At 35.6% G+C, this 25764-nt stretch overlaps 1 protein-coding gene across 10 annotated transcripts in view; it reads right to left on the bottom strand.

The window, feature by feature from the left end:
• NAALADL2 (N-acetylated alpha-linked acidic dipeptidase like 2) overlaps positions 1-25764 on the bottom strand; it is a 1320599-nt gene that overhangs the window by 890241 nt on the left and 404594 nt on the right. For 2 of the 10 annotated variants that reach the window (XM_027061403.2, XM_053221205.1), the window contains exon 1: positions 22004-23994. The exons of 4 other annotated variants lie outside the window; for them this stretch is intronic. In XM_027061403.2, the coding sequence (XP_026917204.1) occupies positions 22004-22036 (33 nt within the window). In that variant the 5' untranslated portion in view covers positions 22037-23994. 4 more of the 10 variants (XM_053221201.1, XM_027061405.2, XM_027061404.2 and 1 more) reach the window with 4 other exon arrangements.

Genomic DNA, 25764 nt, shown 5'->3' on the forward strand with positions numbered 1-25764 from the left:
CTAGTATAGGGCCCTAAAGTAGAAGCATATCAGGCATATTCTAGGATGGCTACTGTGACTATGCAGACGATAAGTTGTAAGGAGGCCAAGGCAGAAGGAGAAAACCAGTTACAACACTAGTGAAATACTGCAAACAAGAGATGATGGTAAGTGAGACCATAGTGGTATTGGTGGAAGTGAGGAGTAGTCAAACTCTGGACATATTCTGAAGGCATAAACATTAGCATTTCCCAATGGACTAAATGTAGGCTATGAAAAAAAAAAGAGAGAGAGAGAGAGTTTCTGTGTTTGTTTTATGCTTTGATTTTTTTTTTTTTTTTTTTTTTTTAGGGTAAGCAACTGGAAGGATGGAGTTCCTTTCTACTGAAAGGTGGTGTACCACAGCAGGTTTGGGAGAAATTATCAGAAGTATAACATAGTTTCAGTGTGTCTGGGTGGCTCAGTTGTTTAAGCATCTGTCTCTTGATTTCGGCTCAGGTCATGAACTCACAATTTTGTGAGTTTAAGCAACATGTAGGGCTCTGGGCACTGAGTGTGTGGAACCTGCTTGGGATTCTCCCTCTCTCCCTTTTTCTCTATCCTTCCCCACTCACACTCTGTCTCTCAAAATAAAGAAATAAACTTAAGAAAAAAAGTATAGCATAGTTTGAGATGCGTGTTAAACATCCAGGTAGAGATGCTGAGTACATAATTGGCCATATGAGTCTAGGGTTCAAAAAAATGGTCAGAAGTGGAAATGGCAAGTTGAAAGCTGTTAACATAGAGCTGATATGAGATCACTAAAGAGGAAGGAAAGACAGAAGAAAACCAAGGACTGACTCCTGGGAATTCCACCTTTAAGAGAGTGTGTATAGGTGGATAAGCCTGCAAAGGAGATTTCCAAGGAATGGCTAGTAAAGTAAGGGGAAACCAAGAAAGTGTGATATCCTAGGGCCCAAAAAGGAGGAAAGAGTGATCAACACTGTTAAATGCTGCTCATAGATTAAATAGGATAAGGATTAAGAATTTACTAATGAACTTAGAGATGAAAATAATTTACTGACCCAGATAAGGATAGTTTTGGTTAAGTGTTCTAAGCAAGTGCCTGACAAAAATGGGCTTAAAATAAAATAGGATGAAAAAAATAGGAGGCAGCAATTAGGGACACTTATTTAAAGAAATTTTGCTATAAGGAAGTAAGAAAAATGGAACTGTAGCTGGTGGGATGAGAAGTGAGGATAAGAAAATTATGATTAATCAATCTGTTATTCACTTGAATTTTAAAATATAGATGTTTAAAATTCTTTTGAAGCAAATATTCACATAGAAGACATTGATAGATGTATAAAAACTTAATACATAGAAATTTAAAAATCATATGGAAAATAATATAATTTGTGGGGCACCTGGGTGGCTTAGCCAGTTAAGCATCAGACTTCAGTTCAGGTCATGATCTTACAGTTTGTGGGTTCGAGCCCCGCACTGGACTCTGTGCTGACAGCTCAAATTCTGTATCTTCTCCCTCTCTCTCTGCCTCTACCTATCTCATGCTCTGCCTCTCTCTGTCTCTCAAAATAAATAAACATTTTTTAAAAAGGACATGTATTTAGTACATTTATTAGTAAGTACAGGAGGCCATAGTAAATATAAAATTCCTTGGGGATGCAAGGGTGACACAGTCAGTTAAGCATCAGACTCTGGATCAGCTCAGATCACGATCCAAGAGTTGTGGGATCAAGCCCCACATCTGGCTCCGTGCTGAGCGTGGAACCTGCTTAAGATTCTCTTTCTCTCTTTCTGCCTCTCTCCCCCATTCGCACTCTCTCTCAATAGAAGAAAGTAAAAAATCAAAGAATTTTAAAAGTTAAAAAAATAATATACCTTGGAAATCTCTACTTGTGCACTGGAAGGCCATTTATGCTGCTATAAGCTCAAACAAACTAAAAACAAAAATCAATGCTATTTGGCTTATCTTGTCCTGGAAAAACTATAAAATCTGTCTCATACACAGTTACATAAAATAACTTTAACTAAACATGCTTACTGAGATTGAAGACCATAGTAGAGAATTTTACATAAACACTCATAGCCTGCAGAAAAGTGTGGCATTGCACATTGAGTTCTCTTGTTTACGCATTCTTTTAATAAAGAAGAACAAAGAAACACGTGGCTCTTCTTTCATCTAACTGGCCATTTTTCATCTTATGTGTCTTCTAAGGCACACTAATACGAGAGGAATCAGACATCAGATATGACTTATTTAATGAATAATAGGAGAGCCGGGGTACGGGGAAGAAAAACTAGAATGAACCATTCCTTGCTGTAGTGTACTGGGACAGAAAAAAAAAAAAAAAAAAAAAAAAAAAGAACATATCGAGCTTACTGGCAGAGAGAAAAAGGCTAGAGTCATTTTGTCCTCATCAACGGATCAAACAATCATCACAGACACTAGACATACAGTAACATGAGAAACCTAATCCCAGGAGGCAAGACCTATAAATTAAGGTACTTTAAAACACTTAATCCAAAATATGAAGGTTTGGGCAATGTTTTAGATTTCTCACAGGAACATGTTCTTTCATGAAATTTTATGAAGTTTTTGCTGGCTAGGTCATAAATTTTCCTATGGAACAATAATTCAACAGTTTGGCCCAATCCCATTAAGATTCAAATAATAATAATATAAATATTTACTTGGAAAAAATGCTCATTAATACATAAAAATCTTTCATCCAGGTATTCCTCAATCTACTAACCAATAATTGACTACATGCTCAGTTTAAGCATTATGTTTAATCATTTAAACACTGATTTTTCTCAAAGTATCATAAATTTTATTCTTGAAGATCTTATTAGATTGTGCCTACATATTTATCACTCTACCATATATTCAGAGGTAATTGCAAAATCATTTCAAAATCAAATGCTAAGTAACCAAATTTGAGGGTTCCACTTTGTATTCCTCCTAAAGATGATTTCCTGTCAAATTCATACATAAGAACTAACATTTCAATAGAACACTGTTGGTTTTAGAAGCAGCCTAAAATCATCATACATAACTCCAGGAGTATCCTCTATATCATTCCTAATTAGAAGCAGATCAACTTAATGCTGGGCTATATCTGTTTGTAAGGAATTCACTTTCTTCTGATAGTAAATTCCTGCTTCTCTTAGGAGGAAAAAATCATATCATCTTTAAACTATACAAAAATCCTTCCTTACATTCAAGCAAACCTCTTGTCTTGTAGCTATACTATTTATTGGTTTTTTGTACTTCCTCTTTGCAATTCTACTTAACGATTCTAATTTACATTCGACATTACATATCTTCAAACATTTAAGATAGCTATAGAAACTAAAAGTTATGGCTCTTTAACCTAAGGAAAATGTATTTATAATAAAATTAGTCCCCAAAACCTAAACTGAAAGGCAATAAAAAGTCAAGGAAGTAAACAGTTGTATTCAAAATGATGTTTTTATTTTGCTGTTGGGTTTGGTATTTTTTGTTTGTTTGTTTTGGGGGTGGTGTGTGGGGGCTGTTTCCAGATGCCAAATATTGGTAGAATTGAGAACTGAGCACAGACTGAGGAAATCTCTATTTACTCAATATGCTGATTCACAAAAGGAGGCCTCAATTTCAGATAACTGGAGAGCGATTTAATTTACCTCTAAGAACACACTGATAAACTTCATAAGTTTGCTAACTGTTGTACTGAATTGCCAAGATACAAAATTTGATGGAGAAAGAAGGGAAAGGAATGTCTGCATAGATGCAAAATATATGAGAAGAGAACTCAAGAGTCTAAGTCACTTGTTGGAATGGCACAAGTTATGGACTGATGTTTGTGTCTTCCCAAAATTCACATGCCAAAGCCCAAACCTCTAGTATGATGGCATTTGGGGGTGGGACTTTTGAGAAGTAATTAGGTTTAGCTGAGGTCATAAGGGTAGGGCCCCTTGATTTGATTAGTGTCCCTACAGGAAGAGGAAGAGAGACAAGATTGATCTCTCCCTTTCTGCCATGGGAGGACATAAGAGAAGGCAGCCATCTGGAAGCCAGGAAGAGGGTTCTCACCAGGAAAGGAACCTGCAGGTGCCTTGATTTTGGATTTCCTAGTCTCCAGAACTGTGAAAAACAGCTTTCTGGGATTTAAGACACTCGGCCTATGGCATTCCTTTATAGCAGCCTGAGCTAAGACAACACACAACTAAGACGCCAGTCGAAAATACCTCCCTTCAGGCCATCCTACAAAACATGGCTAAAATACAATAGAACAGAAGAAGATAAAAATAATTAACATAGTCAATAGAACTTATTTAGCTATAATGATTTCCAGCCAATTCCTGACCCAGTAAATGAGGGAAAATTGAGGAAGTGGGTAGAATAAGACTTTAAAATCTCAACAGATGTCATCTATGTGATATTTTTGAAGAATACAGAACAGATATAATCACACAAATACCTATTACCCACCAATGCTTGAAATTCCACCATTAAAAATATATCAATTGATTGTGAAGAATTTTATTCGATCATTTTATGCTAAAGTTACATAAGAAGGTTATATGATGGAAGGGACAGAAAGGAAATAGGCTAAAGGATGATAAATCATAAAAGGAAATGTAGCAATAAGTTGAAGAGTAAAAACAAAAACAAGAACTTCAACTACTCCACAACTGGTTTCATGGGTCTTGTCTCTCTCATTGTTTTATTCTGATGGAGTCTTTTTTTAATTTTTTTATTTTTTAATGTTTATTATTGAGACAGAGAGAGACAGAGCATGAGCAGGGGAGGGGCAGAGAGAGGGAGAGACAGAATCCAAAGTAGGCTCCAGGCTCTGAGCTGTCAGCACAGAGCCCGACGTGGGGCTCAAACTCACAAACCCCGAGATCATGACCTGAGCCAAAGTCGGACTTTTAACCATCCAGGCGCCCCTCTGATGGTGTCTTAGAATAAGCACAAAAACCCTATTCAGTATCCTTCCCTACTTTTGCACATACCATGATAAAGAGGTGAGATTCTTATATTTTTGTGTAAAACGTATCATTCTGCTGATGCCCAAGATTATGTGTGCTATTGATATCTGATTATACTAAAATAAATATATGTTATATATTACAACATATATGATGGAAATAAATCTGGTTGAAATATTAGATTTTTATGTAAGTTTCAAAAAATACATTTTATTTTTTCCAAAAGATCACAGTATTTTATTTTAATCCATTTTTAAGGGGATTAGTAACCACAACTTAAAAAATTAAAGTATTAATATGAGCACCTTAAAAGTATTTTTATCTCTCCTAAGCATTTATCTCTATAGATAGCACATTCACATTCAGTTTTAATGGTCCATTTGAAATTAAAAAAAAAAAAATAGGCAAATAACACTCTACTTTAATCCACACTGGCAATGTTACTTTATTTTGAGATTGCTTTTAAATGCTGATCAAAAAGTGCAGAAAATTCTTTGCATTGCATTTTTATACTGCATAGTTTAGTTTAGTTTAGTCACAATTAAGGGACACAGAATTTTTTTTAAAGTTTCTTTATTTTGAGAAAGAAGAGTGCATGCATGAGCAGGGGAAGGGCAGAGAAAGATGGAGACAGAGAATCCCAAGCAGCTTCTGTGCTCTCACCACAGAGCCAGATGCAAGATCAAGAGTTGGACACTTAACCAACTAAGCCACTCAGGCACCCCCAGAATTCTTTTTTAGAAAATAGTATGTATTTTTGTTTCTCAGGGGAAAGGTTAATAAGTCTTAACATGAATGTATTAGGACATCAAGTGAATTACACAATTTTTGATACAGAAAAGACTTTAGAAATCATCTTAATTCTGTTTGGATTATGAATTCCTCATAAAATATATTTCCCTGTCTCTTAAAAAATGTATATGTAAATATATATATTAGATCCTTAATTTACCTATATTAAATATAAATCCTTAATCCTGGGGTCTGTCAACTAGTGGTCATGGAAAGATTTTGAGAAATCCACAGCTCTGTGAAAATCTCTATGCAAATGTTTGTGCGTGTTTACACAGTGAATGATTATTTTATCATCTAAAACCTACTTTTTTACTTGCACTTTTTGAATATTTCTAAAAAGTAGTGAGCAATTAATGAAGCTTGTATTAAGTTTATTATGTTGTTACCTATAAGATGTCAGGCATCCTAGAAGTGGAGAGACTGATACCAAGGGCTAAATGTGTTCTTAAAATGAATTGCATGATGTTGGATTTGTTCCCAATCATGAATTTTAACAAACCAGGCTCTCTGTCCTCCTGGCAGCTGAGTGAGTTGTTCAGTAGTCAAAAAATCACATCTCCCAAGACAGATGTTTATGGCCTCTACTCATATAAATAGGACATTTGTAAAATATTTAAGTAGCAAAAAATATATTGAATTGCAATGTACTTCGTTTATGTAGACTCCCACTCAAGTTATTTTTTCTTGAGTGCTCACCAACTCAGTGATGCTTTTATATGCATATAGATTGTCCTTACACCCCAGAACCCTGGGCCTAATCTCTTGAGGCCAACACTTGCCATGACGTGTCATTCACATACAATGCCTGCAGTCATAGCACACACGTTCTGTCAACCTGCACCTTCTTAACTACTTTGCTGTGCACCTGCTGAATGCAACCAGTCAATTTGGCAGGAAAGATGGCCAAGAAATCCCCATGCTGCCTTCTTGTCCACTATGCAAGTATTTTAATGTGGCACATTCAGTATCAGTAGGGGAGACTGGTCAGGAGGCAATGATACTCTGTTCTCATATAAGAGCAAATTTGTGAAGAAATCTGGTGTTTTCCATAAAAGCTGCTCACCCAAACTGTGGTTAACATCTTTGACATGTGCACATATGCTCCCGTGCAATCTGGTGAATGGGCACAAAGCCTAGACTATACAGGCATACATGTTCTGAGCTGCAGTAAAAACAGCATACAACCATCCACTCTGTTTAAAATTTAGCTAGCCTTAAAACTCACTAGTAATCAGTGGACCAGAAACATGTTTTATGTCAGCTCAAAAAAACAAAGTCAGAACTGCAGTAGCTGATGTTTACTGGGAACATACTATGAACGAACAACTGGAATTTTCCAAAGACAGTAGTCATGCCACAATGCTTTGTACAAATGGTTTCTCATCCCTGAAGTAATCTGTCCATTTATTTGACAGTGGAATCCTTCATTTAAGGAGGAATCAGGTATCACCTTTTTTGCTTAAACTTCCCTCCTTCCATTTATTTGGTTTCAGGCATGAAGACTTGTGTACATATGGTAACTTAAAAACTGATAATTGCTTTAGATACTGTTGTGAGAATAAAATCAGGTAACTTAAATAATATTGCCAGGATTAGTACCTTGCATATAGTAGCATTTCCATACCTCCCTTTACAAACATGAACTTTATAAAATGCCTAAATCTCATGACTAATGTTTGATCAAAGGCACTAAACTGACTAAGGCACTTTATTTCACATAATTCTCAACGTATACCCTTGGAGAAAGTTATAATGCGGATAAGAGACAATCTACACCTATCATTGGTTTCTCTTCAATGTTAAGATTAAACAAAAAATAAATTTGGGTTTCTGGGGCACCTGGGTGGCTCAGTTGGCTGGGCATTCGATTCTTGATGTTGCTCAGATCATGATCCCAGGGTGGTGGAATGGAGCCCCATGTCCGATTCCACACTGAGGGTGGAGCCTGCTTGGGATTCATTCTCTCTCTCTCTCTCTCTTTCGCTCTGTCTGCCCCCTCCCCTGCTCCTGCACTCTCTTGCTCTCTTTCTAAAAAAAAAATAAAAATTTAAAAATAAATTTGGGTTTCAAAATTTTGCTTACACATGACGTGTCTAAAAATTAACTGTCTATAACATATCCCTACAAGATTATACCCCCATATGTGCAAAAATTTTAGTGGAAGCTAAAAAAACAGCCTCCAAATTAAAGCATACTTTGGAGAAAATTGCACTTTTTTAATAAAGAAATAGACTTCTGTATTTTAAAAATTATATTTTGAGTTGTAGGTTTTTTTAAATAAAGCTAAATGAAATTGATTTGTGCAAACCATTGCATCCAGAGCCACTATTAAGGGCATTATGTACATGGAATGCTTAACAGAGTCTTTTACCAAGGGATTTAATTACACTGTGGGTTAGGAAGAAAAGGGTAGGGAAGAAATGGCTGAAGATTACTACTCATTAGTTCCTACTGTGAGAAGGTAGGGGGTGCCCTGTGGCAAGAAAAGTCAATATAGACTCCCTGCTGATGTTCTTAAAATAGTATCTTAATAGCTGGGGTTATAAAGATACCAAGGCCCCCAAACTGACCACACAAGGCATCACAGTATCTGAGCAAATGACCATACCTTTAATTAGATTCCAAAGTTCAAGAGGGAGTAATTCTACAATGTTATCAGAGAGTTCTGAAGCTCCATAAGCTATAGATAGATAGATAGATAGATAGATAGATAGATAGATAGATATAGATATGCTATATCTATATAGTCTATTACCAATATCTATATAGTGTGTGATTCTATCTATATATCTGTATAGATATAGAGATATAGATAGAGTGATGGTGACAGTTACACACACACACACACACACATACACACACACACACACACAAAAGACTATAAGATACTGTGGTCCACGACTCATTGAATTTAGCTTCAAAAGCTCTTAACACTGTATCTGGCATATAATCGTATGTCCGTAAATATTTGTTGAATGAACAAATGCCTAATACTAAATTTGGTATGTTTAAATTTAAATACAAATCTACTTACATTAAATGTTTTAAACGTGAAAGAATTTCCAACTTGCTGAAAATAACAACTTAAGAAGCCTATATCTAACCAAAACCATCATTACATGAGTCCTACAGACTTGGGTTTGAATCCTAACCCTACCACCTAGTTCCTATATACTCCGGAGACTTTCATAATCTCTCTGACCCTTCTGTAAAATGGAGAAACTGAGACCCATTCTCACATGGTGGATGTGAAGCTTAAATCTGGCCATTTAGTTAATGTGTTTAAAGATGTCCATCCCCTAATAAAAGTTCAACATATAGTAACTATCATCATCATCATCATCATCATCATCATTAATGTTAGATGTCTGTTTAATTTTAACAGAATGGAACTGTTTACCTATTTTACTGATTCAAGGACAAAAAATGATGAAATGATTACTTCTAAAATGGTAATTGCAACATTCATCACTCTATGTAAGTTTGGAAAACCTTAAACATACTTTTTTAAGTTCCTAATTAAGCCCTCCTATTTTTGTATTAAAATATTAGAGATAATCAAGAGTACCACTAGAGAATAACTTTTACTTAAAACAAAGTAATATATTTCTTAATTCACATGTGTGCTTCCAGTTTCCAGCAGAAAGTTGTTCAGAGATCTTTACATCTCCTAACATTTAAGTGACCCAAGTGCAACTAAAAACATCCTTTATTGTGAATGTATTACCTTTGATTCCTCTGGAATTCTTCACTTTTAGTCTGTATGTCATACTTTCACTGGCTACAGAACAAGAAAGAAACAACTTTCTGATGTCAGATGCTGAAGATCAATAGCTATTTCCCAAAGTTTATGGCATAATTAAAATGTGTAACAGGAATAATTTTCTCTTTAAACCCTAAGGCTAAGCCTAGAATTATTGACTGAGTCAAAGTTATGTGGTGTAACATTTTTTATTATGTTTATGGATAATATAAAGGAGTTTATGGCTTTTACATGTAATTTGTTAAGTTAAAAACACTGAAGAGGAAATATCCATTGCATCAGCAAAGCATCAATTGTTTAAAAACCTCTTTAAGGTGTATTTTGTAGAGGTAAATCTATATTCCTTTACACCAGTCTGTGGTCACCTAAAGCTTCAAACTGAAGGTTAATGGTCAAAACATTCTTGAATTTAGTAGAATCCATTTACTTCAAACTACTTCTTCAGAGCTTTATCACCTTCAATAAAAGTGTCAGGAATGTAGGTATGATGGAAATATCATAAGGATGTGTGGGTAGGTAGGACAAGAAGAATCAGGATGTACCCAAAGAAAAACACTATTTGTATACATGAGGTTAAGTGAGTTTGTACAGAATATAGTACCTATAGAAAAACAGATATATCAGTTATAGAATGGACTGGAATAAAATATTTTTTTCCAGTAATAGAAATTAAGAGTCACTAATTTTTGTATATGGATATACATGGCAACGATTTGAAACATTCCTTGGGCAGTCCTGTGTTTTTGTTTTGTTTTTAAAGGTAGCTCTTTAAATATTTTTTTAGCGTTTATTTATTATTGAGAGACAGAGAGAGACAGAGCATGAGCATGGGAGGGGCAGAGAGAGGAGGAGACACAGAATCCGAAGCAGGCTCCAGGCTGTGAACTGTCAGCACAGAGCCTGATGCGGGGGTCAAACTCACAAACAGCGAGATCATGACCTGAGCCGAAGTGGGATGTTTAACCAACTGAGCCACCCAGGTGCCCCAAAGGTGGCTCTTTTAAAATGGTACACCTGGGAATGTGGTGATTAAGAAACAATGAAGTCAGATATATCCTAGATTTAAATCATAGCTTAGTCTCTCGTTGGTATTTACTAAATGTCCAAGTGTATTACTTGCCCTTTTCATTATTATCAATGTTAATAACATAATTATACAAACTCTATTTGTAAGCATCTTAAAAATTTTGAGTGGATAAAAACTGACCCAACCTTATTTTGCTTTCTTCAAACAGAGTCAAATGGAAGTGTGTCCCTATAATCCCTATCGTCTCAAAGGTCTGCTACATTTCATGCTGTAAAGCCAGTGTTACATACAGGCAGTTTCCAAGTGTTACATAGATGAGAAGATACCGCTATAAAAGCTTATTGGCAGTGAAGCCTGGGTATTCCGTTGTTTTTAAAAAGCTGGATGATTTTGTAATAAAATATACTCCTTCTTCTAGTTCTGCTATAGTCCAGGGGCATGCAATCTGAAAACAATAGCTGGAGTAGGCTTACTGGGTGGTGCTACATGTTTTAAAGTGTAAATCTTCCAGAATAACAATCTCTAATTCTTCAGACAAGCCAATAACACACACTCAGTTCTCTATGAAAACTGGCTTAATAATCAGCCAGCATTTTTTTTTCCCTGTTGCATTCCCATATTCACGGACACTATCTCCCAGCCTCTGTAGCCAGACTTTTTATTTTTCTTTCATGGAATCAATACCCCACACACAGCCCCACCCTAACTGCTGGATGAACTCATCCTTTATTGCAAAGATGCAGCCCATTTGGCATAAGCTCCGTCACCCACTCCACTCTATAACTCAACAGATCTGTCTTCTTAGTCTTCTGTGTAGAAAGTTGCCCTCCTGCTCTTTAAAGTTACTCTAAAAAGACCAAGTCCTCATCTTCATCAGACACACCCTTATTTTAGCCCCTTCAGCTTCTCCCCCAACACTGCTTCCTCATTTGTAAAAAGTGAAAATGATATCTACTCATAGAACTGTTGCAATGGAACTACATCCTTCATTCACTCTTCCCCACTCTTCTCCCACGCCCCAGCTCAATCAAGCCCCTTTCCCACAGCACAATCTCCTTCCAGCTCCTACAGGCTGACTTTGTGACTTCGTCATTTCTTTTTACCTCATGCTTGATAATTCTCCAATTGTTTCTTCCTCATACCCCACCTTAATTCTGAATTTGAATCACCCTGTGACTATTCTGATGTTTGATATTTTTCACTATTTTACAGGGTACTCCCCACAATGCACTTCCCTGAAAACACTGTCATCTGTATCTTCTTTTTGTCCCATGACTCCATCTCTGTTTCTTTCATTTCTGCTGAGATTTCAGAGGTTACTGTTTTTTATCACCATCTTTCCTTCTTACTTTAACATCCATTTTTTTGTATAATCTCACCTACTCACAGTGGCATCTATGACTTAAGTTTTAGTAATTTCCAACTCTTCAATTCCATCCTAGTTTTCTCTCCCAAGGTCTACTGCCATTTTTGCATCTTAGGTCCTGAACACTTTCATCAATATATAACACTTGTAGCTTAGAGCCATTTTCTTTTTTTTTTTTAATTTTTAAACATTTATTCATTTTTGAGAGACAGAGAGAGACAGAGCATGAGCAGGGGAGGGGCAGAGAGAGAGGGAGACACAGAATCTGAAGCAGACTCCAGGCTCTGAGCTGTCAGCACAGAGCCCTAGGCAGGGCTTGAGCCAACAATGAGATCATGACCTGAGCTGAAGTTGGATGCTTAACTGACTGAGTCATCCAGGCGCCCCTAAAGCCATTTTCTTTAAAACAATCTCCTATTTCTCTTCCTAAACTGTTCCCTGTCCTATATTCCCTACATCAGCTAACAGGATGATCCTCTCTGCCACCTAAGCCAGAAATTTAGTTTTCCACAAGCTCTTCCTTCTTGTGCGCTCAATAAAGCAAACACCAATTTTACCTCAAGTATCACTCCAATGCATTTTATTTTTGTCAAATCCCACCATTATGACATGAACTCAGTTTTCCATTACTGTGTGATGAGGGACAATGATGAAGATAAATTTGAAATTGAGCAAGAAGACAGCTTTCTTTCTGTAACAAAGATATAGTCATACGATTATTTACATTTGAGCATATAATTCTCATTGGGTGGTTGTAAATCTTAAATATGCAGACACTCACAACAGCCTCTGGCACACAGTATACACTCAATACATGTTTTCCCCTACCACCACAACCAATATTTCATACTGAAATTCTTCGAGAGCTCACCTAGGTAACTCCAACCCAAGTTACAGAACTAGAGGAAATGAGAAGGAACCAGTGCTTTAGTACTGAATGACAACACACTGCTCCCAATCTCCTAGAATAGATTCTATGCTAATTATTCTTCTTCTAGAAACATGTCTCTGTCCATCTTAAGACTTTTTTATTTGCCTTTTTTTCAGTTAAGTCTTGATTTATTTCATTTTGCATTTACCATGTTAAGTGACTGCTACTTTACACTCAACTACTTTTCATGTTAGAATAAATGTAAATTGCATAGATAGATACACAGAAGTAACAGTATGAATTTTATCTTCTTTTTTCTGAGCATATTAAATGTATACTTATTGAAATACAGTATTATATGTTAGCTGTCGCTCCAGGCACTAGAAATACAGAAATAAACAAGTCAGCCATGATCTTTCATCTCAGAGACAAAACATAATATTGCCAAGAAATAGGCAATACAAAAATACACACACACACACACAAAAGAAAGAAAGAAAGAAAGAAAGAAAGAAAGAAAGAAAGAAAGAAAGAAAGAAAGAAAGAAAAAAGAAAATGGCTCACAATGAGCTATGAAAATAATTAAAATCAGGCATTAAGATAGAATGGCTGTTCTAATTTGAGAGAATAGAGAAGATACCACTGAGATGACATTTGATCTGATAACTGAATGACAGGAAGAAACAAACATAGGAAGTTTAGCCTAAACTACCAATACATAGAGTCTTAGAGGTCTCAGTTTGGTGTGTTTGTTGGAGAAAGAAAAGTCCAAAACTGTTGTGAGATTCAAATAATCTGCTTACTAAATCTCTGCCTTGATTTTGCACCCAATAAATTCTAGTTCCTTTCCCCTTTATATTTATGTGATTATAAAGAAAAATTATTTACCATCTAATCAACATAAGTAAATGCAAATTTCATGTGAAGACTACTTTTCCAGAACATTTTATTAACTAAATACCAATCTTATTGTGGGTTATGTTATCAAGTCACATAAGACTATTTTGATAAAAATAATTTAGTAATTACAAATTCCTAGAAATATAAACAATATTATATTTGCTAATCAAGAAAAAAAAGAATGCCTAAAAGAAATCCACGGAAAGCAAATGGTAAACTGAAAAGAATATAAAATATGAACCTACAACTGATGAGAACACAGCCCTAAGAATAAGAATAAAAACATTATTGGGACGCTTGGGTGGCTCTGTCGATTGAGTGACAGACTCTTGGTTTCAGCTCAGGTCAGGATCTCATGGTTTCCTGGATTCATACCCTGTCCCTGGCTCTGTGCTCTGGGATTCTTTCTCTCCCTCTCTCTGTCCCTCCCCTGCTTGCATATAAGCATAGCATTATTATGCTTATATGCATAATATATATAAGTATATATATATATATATATATATATATATATATATATATATATGGTATTACTTAAGTGTCTCCCCTGCAATTTTTACTGGATTTTATATAGGTATTTTATGTTTACTTTGGTTAACTAAAGGAATCAGTACGTTCAAATCTGTGGCAGATCTGGTTGGGGAGTGGGGAGTAGGTGGTGTACAAACACAGATTAAGAATAGAGGAGAGCACACTGGTGTTAATAATATTTATGTAGCATTATAAACCCTCTTTAAAGATTTTATAAATTTCAAGTGCACTGAGGTAATGATATTGCCTTAAGTTTCTAATTTTGATATGAATAAATAGGAATTTGGATGAACAAAAAGAAAATAATAATGTTTTATTTATTTTTTTTAGGTTTATCTATTTATCTTGAGAGAGACAGAGATCACAAACCATGAGATCATGACCTGAGCTGAGATCAAGAGTCAGATGCTGAACCAACTGAGCCACCCAGGTGCCCCTGTCTCTATAACTCTTAACTTTATTTCTCAGTATTGCCTAATAAAACCCCTCTTTTCTAGCTAGGCCTGCCCCCTGACACCTATAGAAATTACTCTGATGTCTGCCACCATCTCAACACATCCCTTGAATAAGTGATACGTGTTTATATCATTTGAACACCATAAATCTTAAAACCAATTTCTTACTTTCTTTAGTCTGCTAGGAAGCTTGAAAACAAATTTGTGACCTGTTTGGTAGCTGTATAGAATGTTCTGCCACATATTTGGTATACAAAATTTCAATTGTTATTTTAACCTTATTTTTTTCATAAGGTTAGTTATGCTTACTTATTTGTAGCCTATTTCAAAATATTAATGTTTTGAAAACTCTTTTGTTTCCAATAAGAGGAGAATCAAGCATGTAAATAAATGGATAGATATAATTTCTATGCCTTGTCTTTGTTTATTTTGCCAGGGAAGACCTTCTTCCTTCTGACCATTTATTCTACTTTACCAAACCTGCCAGAGCCAGTTTACATCATATCTTCTCTATGAAACTCACTATAAATTCCTAGGTTTCCCTATAAATTCTTAGATAGCGGTCTGTGATTATAACAATAACAAAAATTGGCAAGAGTGGAAGCAACTTTGCCCCTTTTGTGGCAAAATATTTTTTCCCATCTCTGAAATTGGCCACCAACAAAATATTGATGTGATGAAGATTTTTTTCAAGATTTATCAGTAGTGTAAAGGAAGATAGGACTTGTCTGTGATTGCATTAAAGGTCCATAAACAAATGGGAAAGCAGCTCTCTCTGCTTCTCACACTTTGTTTGCAAAAGAACTTACTTTTGAAAAGCCAAGAGAATCACACAGATGGTTTCAAGAGTTTAATTCTCAGAAATGAATCATTTACCAAGGTCTGAAGTCACACACCAAAGTTGATTGTGTTGTTTAACAGGTGTACACGCACATCTTTTGCTTATTTACATGAATTGCATTAAGTTCAGAAGTTGACTTTTCAAAATATTTCTCTTTTGGGATTTTTTAGTAGATGGGATTTTGTACTATACTCTAAGTCACATTTTCGTTGTTGTTGTTATTGTTGTTTTGTGTTTTTTGTTTTTTTGTTTTTAAGTACACACTAGACAGCTTGTACTACAGTGACCAGGGGTTTAAAGAGGGCAGGTGAATTGTATTTCAATAAATTATAAAGGCATCTTAAAGTGAGCTCTATGCCCAATGTGGGGCTGGAACTCATGACCCCAAGATCAAGAGTCACATGCTGTACCAACTAAGCCAGCCAGACATCCCTATACAGGTATTTCTGAATGCACCTTCTCAAGTGTTCAACTATGGAGATGGTTAAACATCTATCAATAAAGCAACAAAATAGCCCTGGCAAATAAAACTATTTGCACATACTTTTCCTGAAGAGAGATTAGAAGCTGGAGGGATCGAACTGAAGCTCAATACCCCTTTAAGGGCTTTCATCCTAATCACGTTTTCTTTGCAATCTTGTCAGTCACCCATTTTTTTCTTCTTCTCTCATGTATCAAATGTAATACCTTGCAATAATAAGTCAAGTATGTGCTTGGTTAATCCTCTCCCCAAAAACTGTGATACAAAAAAAGGCTGGCTTACTGTCCTACTCAATTAGCCAAATTCGTTTAAACTCTTTCCAAAGCTAGAGAATAGGCATACGATGTAATAATTATAAGGTGTTTATACATGTACAATCATCAGATCATTACTTGCACCCTTTGTTTTATTTCTTTAAGAAAAGTAACAGATGTAAAGACAGATCCAACCTCTTAAATATATGGAAAAATTTTCATTGTGTTATTAATAATAATGTTTAAACAATCAAGTCATCCTGTAGGTATGTGTCACCTGCTTTTCAAGAAGATTTTATAGTGACTTTAATTGAAACTTAAAATGTTTCCCTTTAAAATAATTGCAGTGCCATAAAATATCATTTAAATCAAAGGAGCTTAAACCGTGCTTTTCAGAACATTTAAAAGTCCAGAACAAACTCTAAATTTCAAAGTGTTTGAGAATTGGCCTTTCCCCCAGCAGCAGGTTTTAACTGAGTACATGTTTTTAACCACCTTTATCTAATGTTCCATTCAAGTACATTGCTTGCTGTTTTATTTCTAGTAAAGCAAAGATCTTATATCCATTTAGAAAGACAAGAAAAAAAGTGCTCCTCAGCTCAGTTATGCTGCTTTCATTAACTGTTTCTTACACATTATTTCAGAGTTCATCTTCTAATCTCATTGCCTCCTCCAGGGATTCTCTCTCTGGGAAAAATCCCCCAGCCATCTTCCCAGGCACCCTTGCCTAACCCATTTAGGTCAGACTCACCTGGGATTTCATGCCTTGACATTTTCTGCAATTTTACTTGCTCCAAATGTGCTCAAATTTATCCTTAGAAAATAAGGTCTCTTCAGCAGAGCTTCTGGAAGTTCCAACTCCAAAACGCCCTGTTGCCTTAATATGTAAATTTCAACTCCAAAATGTCTCAGGTCTTCAAGTGTTCCAACCTATCAATTAGAGCTAGTGAAAGCCTTCCTTCTGGAACACGGGTTAAACAACAGCTTCTTACACTTTTCCTGCTTAAAAATGCTGTGAAAGTTCTACAGACTGGGAAGGAGCAGTCCTAAACTGGTTAGTCCTCTTTGGGGTTTTAGAAAGATTTCAAGGCACTCACAGGCATGGTTTACGATGATGAATGCAGAGATACTTTTTCCACCACAGAAGGTAAACATGCACACCAAACCAGTATAACAGGTCAGGGTACACAGTACTGCTGCCCTCCGGCTGCAATTTAGAAGCACAGACACTAAGGCACCTTCTTGCCTAGATATTTTTCTTCTTTTCTTAGCTCAGTAGAATACGTATAATTTCTAAACAACTGTCTGAATCGTAAGAAACATGATACATTCAATGCATGTGTGTCTGGATTTTCATGCTGATGCCTCTGGGCTGTGGTGAAAGTCAAGTAAATGTCTTAAAAACCAATGTAACTTTAATGGAGTCCAGAAAAATTCCAAGCCTGGATGGACCAGTCTCATAATAACATGACTGAATACCGGACAATTCTTTCTGGGCCATAACTATAGACACCTTTCTAAAAGGTGTCAATATTGAAAGCATTCATAACCCTGATATCCCCTTTTGAAATAGGAAAGTAAATGCCTCCAGAATGTAATGTGCCAAATTCCTCTATTAAATTATAGGCTCTGGGCAGCAAGAGTGGAGACCTGGGTTCTGGCAACTGCTTCTGAGATAGCAAGGGTAATTTTCTTGCCTTCATTGGATCTGTTTGCTAACTCTACAAAGTAACAATATTGGACTTGAGGCCCTTTAAGCTACCTGGTACCTTGAAAATGTTAATATTCTACAAATTTTTTTCTCCCCTAACTCTGATGGCCAAATTCTCCTTCAGTGGCTTGCTGAAAAGTCCTCTCTTTTCTGCTGATTGTTCTTTAGAACTGGCCTTGGATTTCACAGGGTCTAGTCAACTCTTCTGGACTTTGAAACATTTTTCCCCATAGCTCTAGTCTTTTGTGGCCTGTAGAATAGCGGTTTTCTAGATCTAGAAAACTAAGAACTGGTGTAGGAAGGGAAGCTATAATTAGAAGATGCTCAAAAACATGTAAGCAGCTGGTAAGTAGACTTCCAGAGTTACAAGTGTGTGTTGGACAGTCCAGGGGAGACCCCCACTCAAAGAAATCTCTCTCAAGATTGTCTCAGCCTTGAACTCAGAGATACCTTTTATTTAAATAATTCCAAAAATGAATTTGTATATCATATGCTTCACAAAGAGGCAGGTGGCCTTAGACATGCTTTGACCAAGGAGGAATAGGAGGGAAATAAAATGGAAAAAGCTCATGTGGAGTGAGTTTCTGAGGGATGGGGGACTCATCAGATAAGGGACACAGCTGGATAGTGACAGATTCTTTCCCTCTCTTACAATTCCTACTAGGGTCTGCTCTGCCTGTTGCTAATAACTCTGTAATAGAAAATGCATGTCCTTCCTGACAGGGAATACAGGTAAGGGGCATTTTTATGTCCAAGGGTAGCCTCTGGAAAAATCTTAGCCTAAGGAATTTTCCAGGGAGCTGCCTGCCTAGGAGGAAGTTGTCACCCTCCTGTCCTTCCAGTCATGGCCTTTCACTACTATCACAGATTTACCACGTGCTACTCAGCGGGACATGTGAGTCTCCAGGTATTACACAAGGGAATGTTGCTTCCTTTCCTCAGCAAATACAACGCTCGAAAAGCATTCACTCCCATTCCTGTTGCCATATTGTATCTTATTTATATTTTCAAAAATAAGAAGAAAGAAATCTAGCATTTTATCCTATCCTAGATAATTCTATTTTATGAATCCTGAGAATATTATGAGCGTTCTCATATAAAATTTTACATTATTCTCTGTAGGGTTACTTTTCATTGGGACTGAAATGAAGAGATTGCTTTTTATGTTGGAAAAAAAAATAATTGAGATCTGTTCACATGAAGCTGAAGATAACCTTGGAACAACTTCACTTTCATTTGGGAAAAAATAGGTTCCTAATACCATAGCTGCTGATAGCTTACAGGTTGTAAAGTGTACCCTTACTTGGCTACCAGGGTGTAAAACCTACAGGAAATAGCACTAAAATGAATAATCTTTGACAATGTCTATGGCTAGCCCTCCAAGTTGTGAGTAGACATGGTCACAGTCTAGCCACATGGCATTAGAAAACCACTATTCAAAGCACATGATGGAATTCTAAGGATAATCTACTATTACTTATTATCTTCATAACCAAAAAAATTAAATCATCCATATGTTTAATGCACAATAACATTAATTTGAATACAATCATTTCTATTAAATTGCTATTCTGATAGAAATTTCATTTCTATTCTGATTATTTGTAAGCCGAGCTGACAATAATTAGTATTATTTCAGAGAACTTCAGAATCTTTTTATAAAGTCTGCTAAGTCAAAGACAATATTAAACATTTCAAAATGCCTTTTTCATTTACTTCAATAATTTTAAACTCAAGCTGAGATTGTGACAAGGTATTGCACAGAAAACCGAATGATGTTAGAGCATTCGATAAATGAAGATTCCAGAATCTATTTTGATTTGTTTTATAAGATATTAAACTTATCAAAATCTCTTACTTCTACACACATCAAGTTGCAAATTATCCCCAGAGTACTTTCCTTTATAATTACAAAAAAAAATCCAAAAATAATTTAAAGCCAACAACTGAAGTACCTTCACTTATCATTAACTCTCTCCTGATTACTAAATTCACTTAATAATTATATGGCAAATGCAACTTCTTTAAGGTAGAAGCATTTCAATACTCCAAGAAGATGGATGTGAACTATTTGTAGATCTACCAAGGAAACATTTCAACTCAGAACAACGCAAAAGCTCACTGAAAAGCTTTCATAGAGCTCACAGGGGAAAATCGAGATAGAACTGACCTCACAAGCATTCCTCGGCTACAGAAGGTTTGTGAATCAAGGTACTTGATTTTCTACCTCAAACCATAACATTCAAATGACTTATTATAGCTCTTGTTTACAATTTTATATATTTTCCTGATACATACTGATTATTCATTCTGAAAGTGTGTGTGTGTGTGTGTGTGTGTGTGTGTGCATTTATACTCACCCTGTGACAGTGGAACATATTACCAGAAACATAACATACATAAAACTGCCAGAGAAAAGAGAAAAAAAAAAACAACAACAGAAAATCTATACACATTCTTGAACTCTAAAATAAGAAGTAAATATTACTCATGATCCTGACACAAAGACAGACAAAGCCCGGTTACTCCTCAGTTTATTGCAATCTCTGATGTACCTGCAGGTACACCTGTACATACAGGTGATTTACTTGCACAGCCTGTAATAGCCTCTTCACATGGTTGCCAAATAGTTAAAGATATTTTACACAAAATAATTATTACATGAACATTAACAACCTAAATGCTTCCCACATATCTCTCCAAGGGAAGACATTACAGAGACAAAGTATATGTTATAATCACGTGCATATGATTTTCTCCATAAAACATATATAAATAAATGAATAAATAATTTCATAGAATTATGCTAAATAAGTATTTTAGCTTGTTGTTTTTCCTCAATAGACTGTACTACATGACTTTTTTAATTCATCTTTAAAAATGCTTGTTAATAGCATTATATGCAGCATTTAACTAAATGTTTTTTTAGGAAACATACAGAAATAACAATAAAGTTCTGGTATTCTTGAACAGATTTAGTGGATAAGGGATTAAAGGAAATAAAGAAAAGAAACACAGGCATTCTGGAAGATAATTTAACTTTAGAAAATGGACACTACACTTTTATGACCAGGCGTGTCTAGGATCATCTGATTCTCATATATGTTTTATTTCATGTAGTCATGTTCAATTAAATGCCCTAAATAGAAAACTGGGTGGTTTGGGGATTTTCTTGATGGTAGCTTCACAAGACATAACTAAACAAATAAAAATGTTATTAGTATATTTAAAAAATATCTTGATCAAAATGTCTCTTGTAAAGGTGACAAATAATTCAGACAACAGTAGACTACTAGAAATCATAGCAACAAATAAGCATTATGTCAAGTTTTTATTTGTTTTTGAGAAGGACCTTTTCTCACTCAAAAAAGTGAAATGTGTGAGCCACCTTGTATTGTTTCTATCAACAAGCCTAACCATAGAAGCCCAGTCAAGCCAATGTCAACAAAGCCAATCCCTTCAAAGGACAAAGGTATCTGATTAAGTAAGACCTGTAAAATAAATCCCCTCTCCCTAACTGATAGGCTCTCCTTTGAGATCCTGTTTTCTACCTTAAAAAAATGGTTAGATTAGTATATGAATACAAAGACACTTAGCTGGTAAATCCCAGAAATGGCAAAAGCTGATTACAAATAAAAAGTCCATAAGAAGAGATAAAATTAAAACAATATTCGTCAATGTTGGTAAAGATCTAGCATGAAAATGCACGACAAGTCGGTCACACCATTTCTCCAGCATTACATTGGAGAGTAAAGATAAGACTTTTCCTACTCTCCACCAAATTTGGGTTTCTGTGTTGGTTGAGTTTTTGAGCTCAAAGAGACAGCCAGCTTCTTTTGAAACTAGAAAATTTGCCACCTCTTTTCCTCACACCCAAAGCACACCTTGAAACTCGGCAGGGGCACAGGCAGGCATACACACATGCACACACACACTCACACACGTGCGTGCGTGTGCACGTGTGCGCGCACACACACACACACATGAACACTTTGTAACAGAAACTGCTGAAATTTCAGATTGGAAACATTTCAAAGACTGTTGGCACTTACCTTGCAAAGATGTGTTAGGTAAACTTGCTTCATTCTCTCCCATTTTATTATTTCTTTTTAAAGGGGGCCAAGCAGTTTCAAATTGTGTCAGTTACCCTGCAAGCTTTGTGACCTTCTGACTTTCTACTGTAGTATTGTAACAGTATACTACCTGCTTTCTTCTGTGAATAATTACCATTCTGCTTCCTGAGTTACCTGGGCTTGCAGGACCTGTTTTACTATGAAATGAGATCACATCCTTTGATCCAATGTACTGCTATTAATGTGTGCTTCACAAAATGTGGCTTTGTTTTAGTTTTGATATTGACTTCTAATTCTCTACTTTCACTTTAGTCTAGAAACGTATTTACATTTTCCCTGAATGTCGATACTACCAACACACCATGGTGCAGGGCCAGAGTTTTGTTTGTTTTTTAGTTCTCCTGACCTGTTTCTCTTACAGAAATAAAAAAAAAAAAATTAAAGTGAATTTTGCAATGTTCGTTTAAAAAAATACACAGACATAATGAACAGCATGGGAATGAATCAGTTTTGTGCAGTGGTGGAAAGACAGTCTTTGGACTATCTCTAGTACTAGCTGTGGAACTATAAGAGGGGGCTAGAACTTCTTTGAGTCTCAGTTTGCTCAACTGTAAAATGGGGATGGTATCTATTTCCAAAGGTTCTTATGAAGACTGAAAGCAATAATGTATGTGCTAAACACTGAATGGCAGATAATAAACACAATAGAGGCAATATTTTCCCTCCTCCCCTTCTTTTCTTCCTTTTCCCTTCATCTTCTTCCTTCTTTCTCTTCCCTTGTCCTTCCTCCCTCTGACAAGTGGAAAGAATGCCCAAGTAGAGCACTGATGTCACTATGTCCTGAAGCCAGCTGTCCTACTTATTAACTGAGAGATCTTTAAAATGTGATACAATCCAATCTTGGAGCGCCTCAAGGTCCTCATTTGTAAAAGGATACTGGTATTTGCATTGCCTTTTTACCAGGAACAGAATGAGTATTAATTTAAACTATTGTGCTTCAAACAAAAAATAAGCTCTAGCAAAGATAAGCAACAAATCAGAGATTATCTTTACTCATTTGTAAAAGTGAGAGAGGAAGTACATCACAAAAGTAAATCAATTTATTTAAGCTCTGTCTCCCATAAGGCATCTAGAACAAAAGACAATCTCTAACTTTCCCCTCCAGAATTTCTTAAAAATTTTAGCTTTGTTCAGACTAGTTTAAAAAAAGCCCAAGATTCAAACATCTTCTCCTTTAATGGTTCTTTAATTTTCAATTTGAAAAGAATCTGTATACCATGTTTGCTAGCTTATTAATGAAAACATTGATTATATAAGTTATGTAAACAGGAAGGTAAACAACTAGAATAGTTACTCTCAAAAATATTAGCAATAAAAACAAACATGACATAAAAAAATCCTCATCACAGTTAATTTGCATTTTTTTCATTACTTCTCTGGGTCTCAGTTTCTTCATCTATAAAATGATCTGGAACATTTACTGTCTAAGCTCCATTCTCTCATGATAAATGACAAAACCTCTGATTAAAATCTAAGTTGTGGTTCGTTCCAGAATAGAGTAGTCTTTTGCCTACTACAATTGCATAATGTATATATTTTGTTACATACTTTACCAAATATAACTGGAAATTGAATGTTTTCCAATAAAACTATAATCATCACATTCTGACTTCCCCATAACAGGAGAAACACACATATCAATCCTCCTTCATTATAACAACTTGGAAATGTATTAACATACCTGTCCCAGGCACCTAAAATTAGTCAATAACCAGTATAAAGCACCTCTTATCTACAAGTTGAATTATGGAATGTGTGAAGTTACATTGAAAGTAGAATAAAGAAGTCCTATTCTAAGGCAGAGGAAAAACATAAAAACACCAGAACCCCCAAAAGTGCTTGTAGCTGCCCAGAAAGTAACATAAATGTATACTCAATTATACTGAAATAGCTTCAATACGTATAAAAATGCCATGCATTCACTTACTCATTCACTCTCTTTCTCTTGTGCTCCTCCTATGCCTGGAAAATTCTCCTCTCATCACTTCCTCTTTGCCCTACTAATTCATATGCAGGAATTCTTCTTCAAACTAATCTTGGTTGAGACTTCCTCTATATGCTCCCAGATGCTTCTTAACAACTTGGAATTTTCCTTTCACCATGGCTCTTATCACGTTATATTGTATTGTATGTACTGCTTATTTCTGTCCTTAGGAGCTGTTGTGTTAAGAGACCTTTTCTGTGCCCACCACTATATCCCTGTAACTGTGCTTGGTAGCACAGTTCCTACCTCATATTATTCTTTCAACAAATGTTATAAAGATGAATAAAATTACCATCATCAGAAAGGGTGAATTGAGGGATCTCGAAGAAAAGAAAGACATAGATTGGCAAAGAAGATGATGAAATATATTCCAGTAGGAAAAACATGCCAAATTACATTTCAAAAGTGAAAAGAAATGGGGGTAACCATTTAGGTTTATATGCAAGAGAAAATAATTAAGAACTGGAAGGTTAAAAGGGATTAGGACATTTATGAGAACTCCCAAAAAATAATTAAAGTAAATGAAAGAGGAAAAAAAATAATGAATGCATTCATTTAAAATATACATACCCGCACTCATACCAAAACCAAATAACATTGGTAGCATTAGCCAAAATAACTTTACTGAATGGTGAAAGGAACAATAATTATAAAATTAACAAGACTTTTGGAATATTGGGAAGAAAATCTATGAGAGTGACTGAGATAACACATTTTTTAAACCACTTAGATGACTTAAGAGAAAACAACATCTACAGCCATATAATCTTTTTGTGTTTCTAACATTATCTTTTTTTTCTTTTTTTTGTAATTTTATTTACTGTTTAGAGAGAGAGAGAGAGAGAGAGAGAGAGTGCAAGCAGGGGAGGGACAGAGAGAAAGGGAGATACAGAACCTGAAGCAGGCTCCAGGTTCTGAACTGTCAGCTCAGAGCCTGATGCAGGCCTCGAACCCGTGAACCATGAAATCATGACCTGAGACAAAGTTGGATGCTTAACTGAGCCCTAAGGCGGGCCATCTAACATTCTATTTCTAAAGCAAACTTCAAGGAGAGAGTGGGCACAGAGAAGGTTATAAATGTTATCCGTTATCTCAGAGTGCAGTTTCTACCTAGAAATTACCCAAGAGGAAGAAACCAATGTTAAAGTTTAAATCTGTCATGGGCAGTTATTAAAGTGATTATGTAGTTCTGTTTTTCAAGGGAAGATACATGTGAAAATTTGGAAAAAAATTATGAAGTCATTCAAAATTCTGAATGTTGGCATTGTCCTATAAAACATGGAGTCCCGGGTATGTAAAAGTCACACACTTAGTAGTTACATAGAACTGGTACTTATCTTGTCAATGAAAAGTACAACAGTAGGAGAACAAATAATCTGGTCAAATTATCCATATCCATACATATGGATATCCATAGATATACATGAAGAAAAAAGGATTAGAACTATCAAAACTGTAATCTTCTAAATCACTATGAGGAAGAAATTCCATGGTTAGCAACCAGAATGGATCTTTGAGATTATCCTTTCAAGAATTAGGTAGAGGTGCTTGAAGAGTGCCAAAATATACCACTCTAAAATAGGACTCATTGGCATATGGATTATTTTGAGCTAAATGCCCTTGAGAACCAGCAGACACTTGAAAAGTTCTTTTCCTCCTCTCACTGCCTAAAAATAGAGTATAAATTTCTTCTTTT

Source organism: Acinonyx jubatus, chromosome C2 (assembly GCF_027475565.1).
Source record: "Acinonyx jubatus isolate Ajub_Pintada_27869175 chromosome C2, VMU_Ajub_asm_v1.0, whole genome shotgun sequence".
Taxonomy (NCBI): domain Eukaryota; kingdom Metazoa; phylum Chordata; class Mammalia; order Carnivora; family Felidae; genus Acinonyx; species Acinonyx jubatus.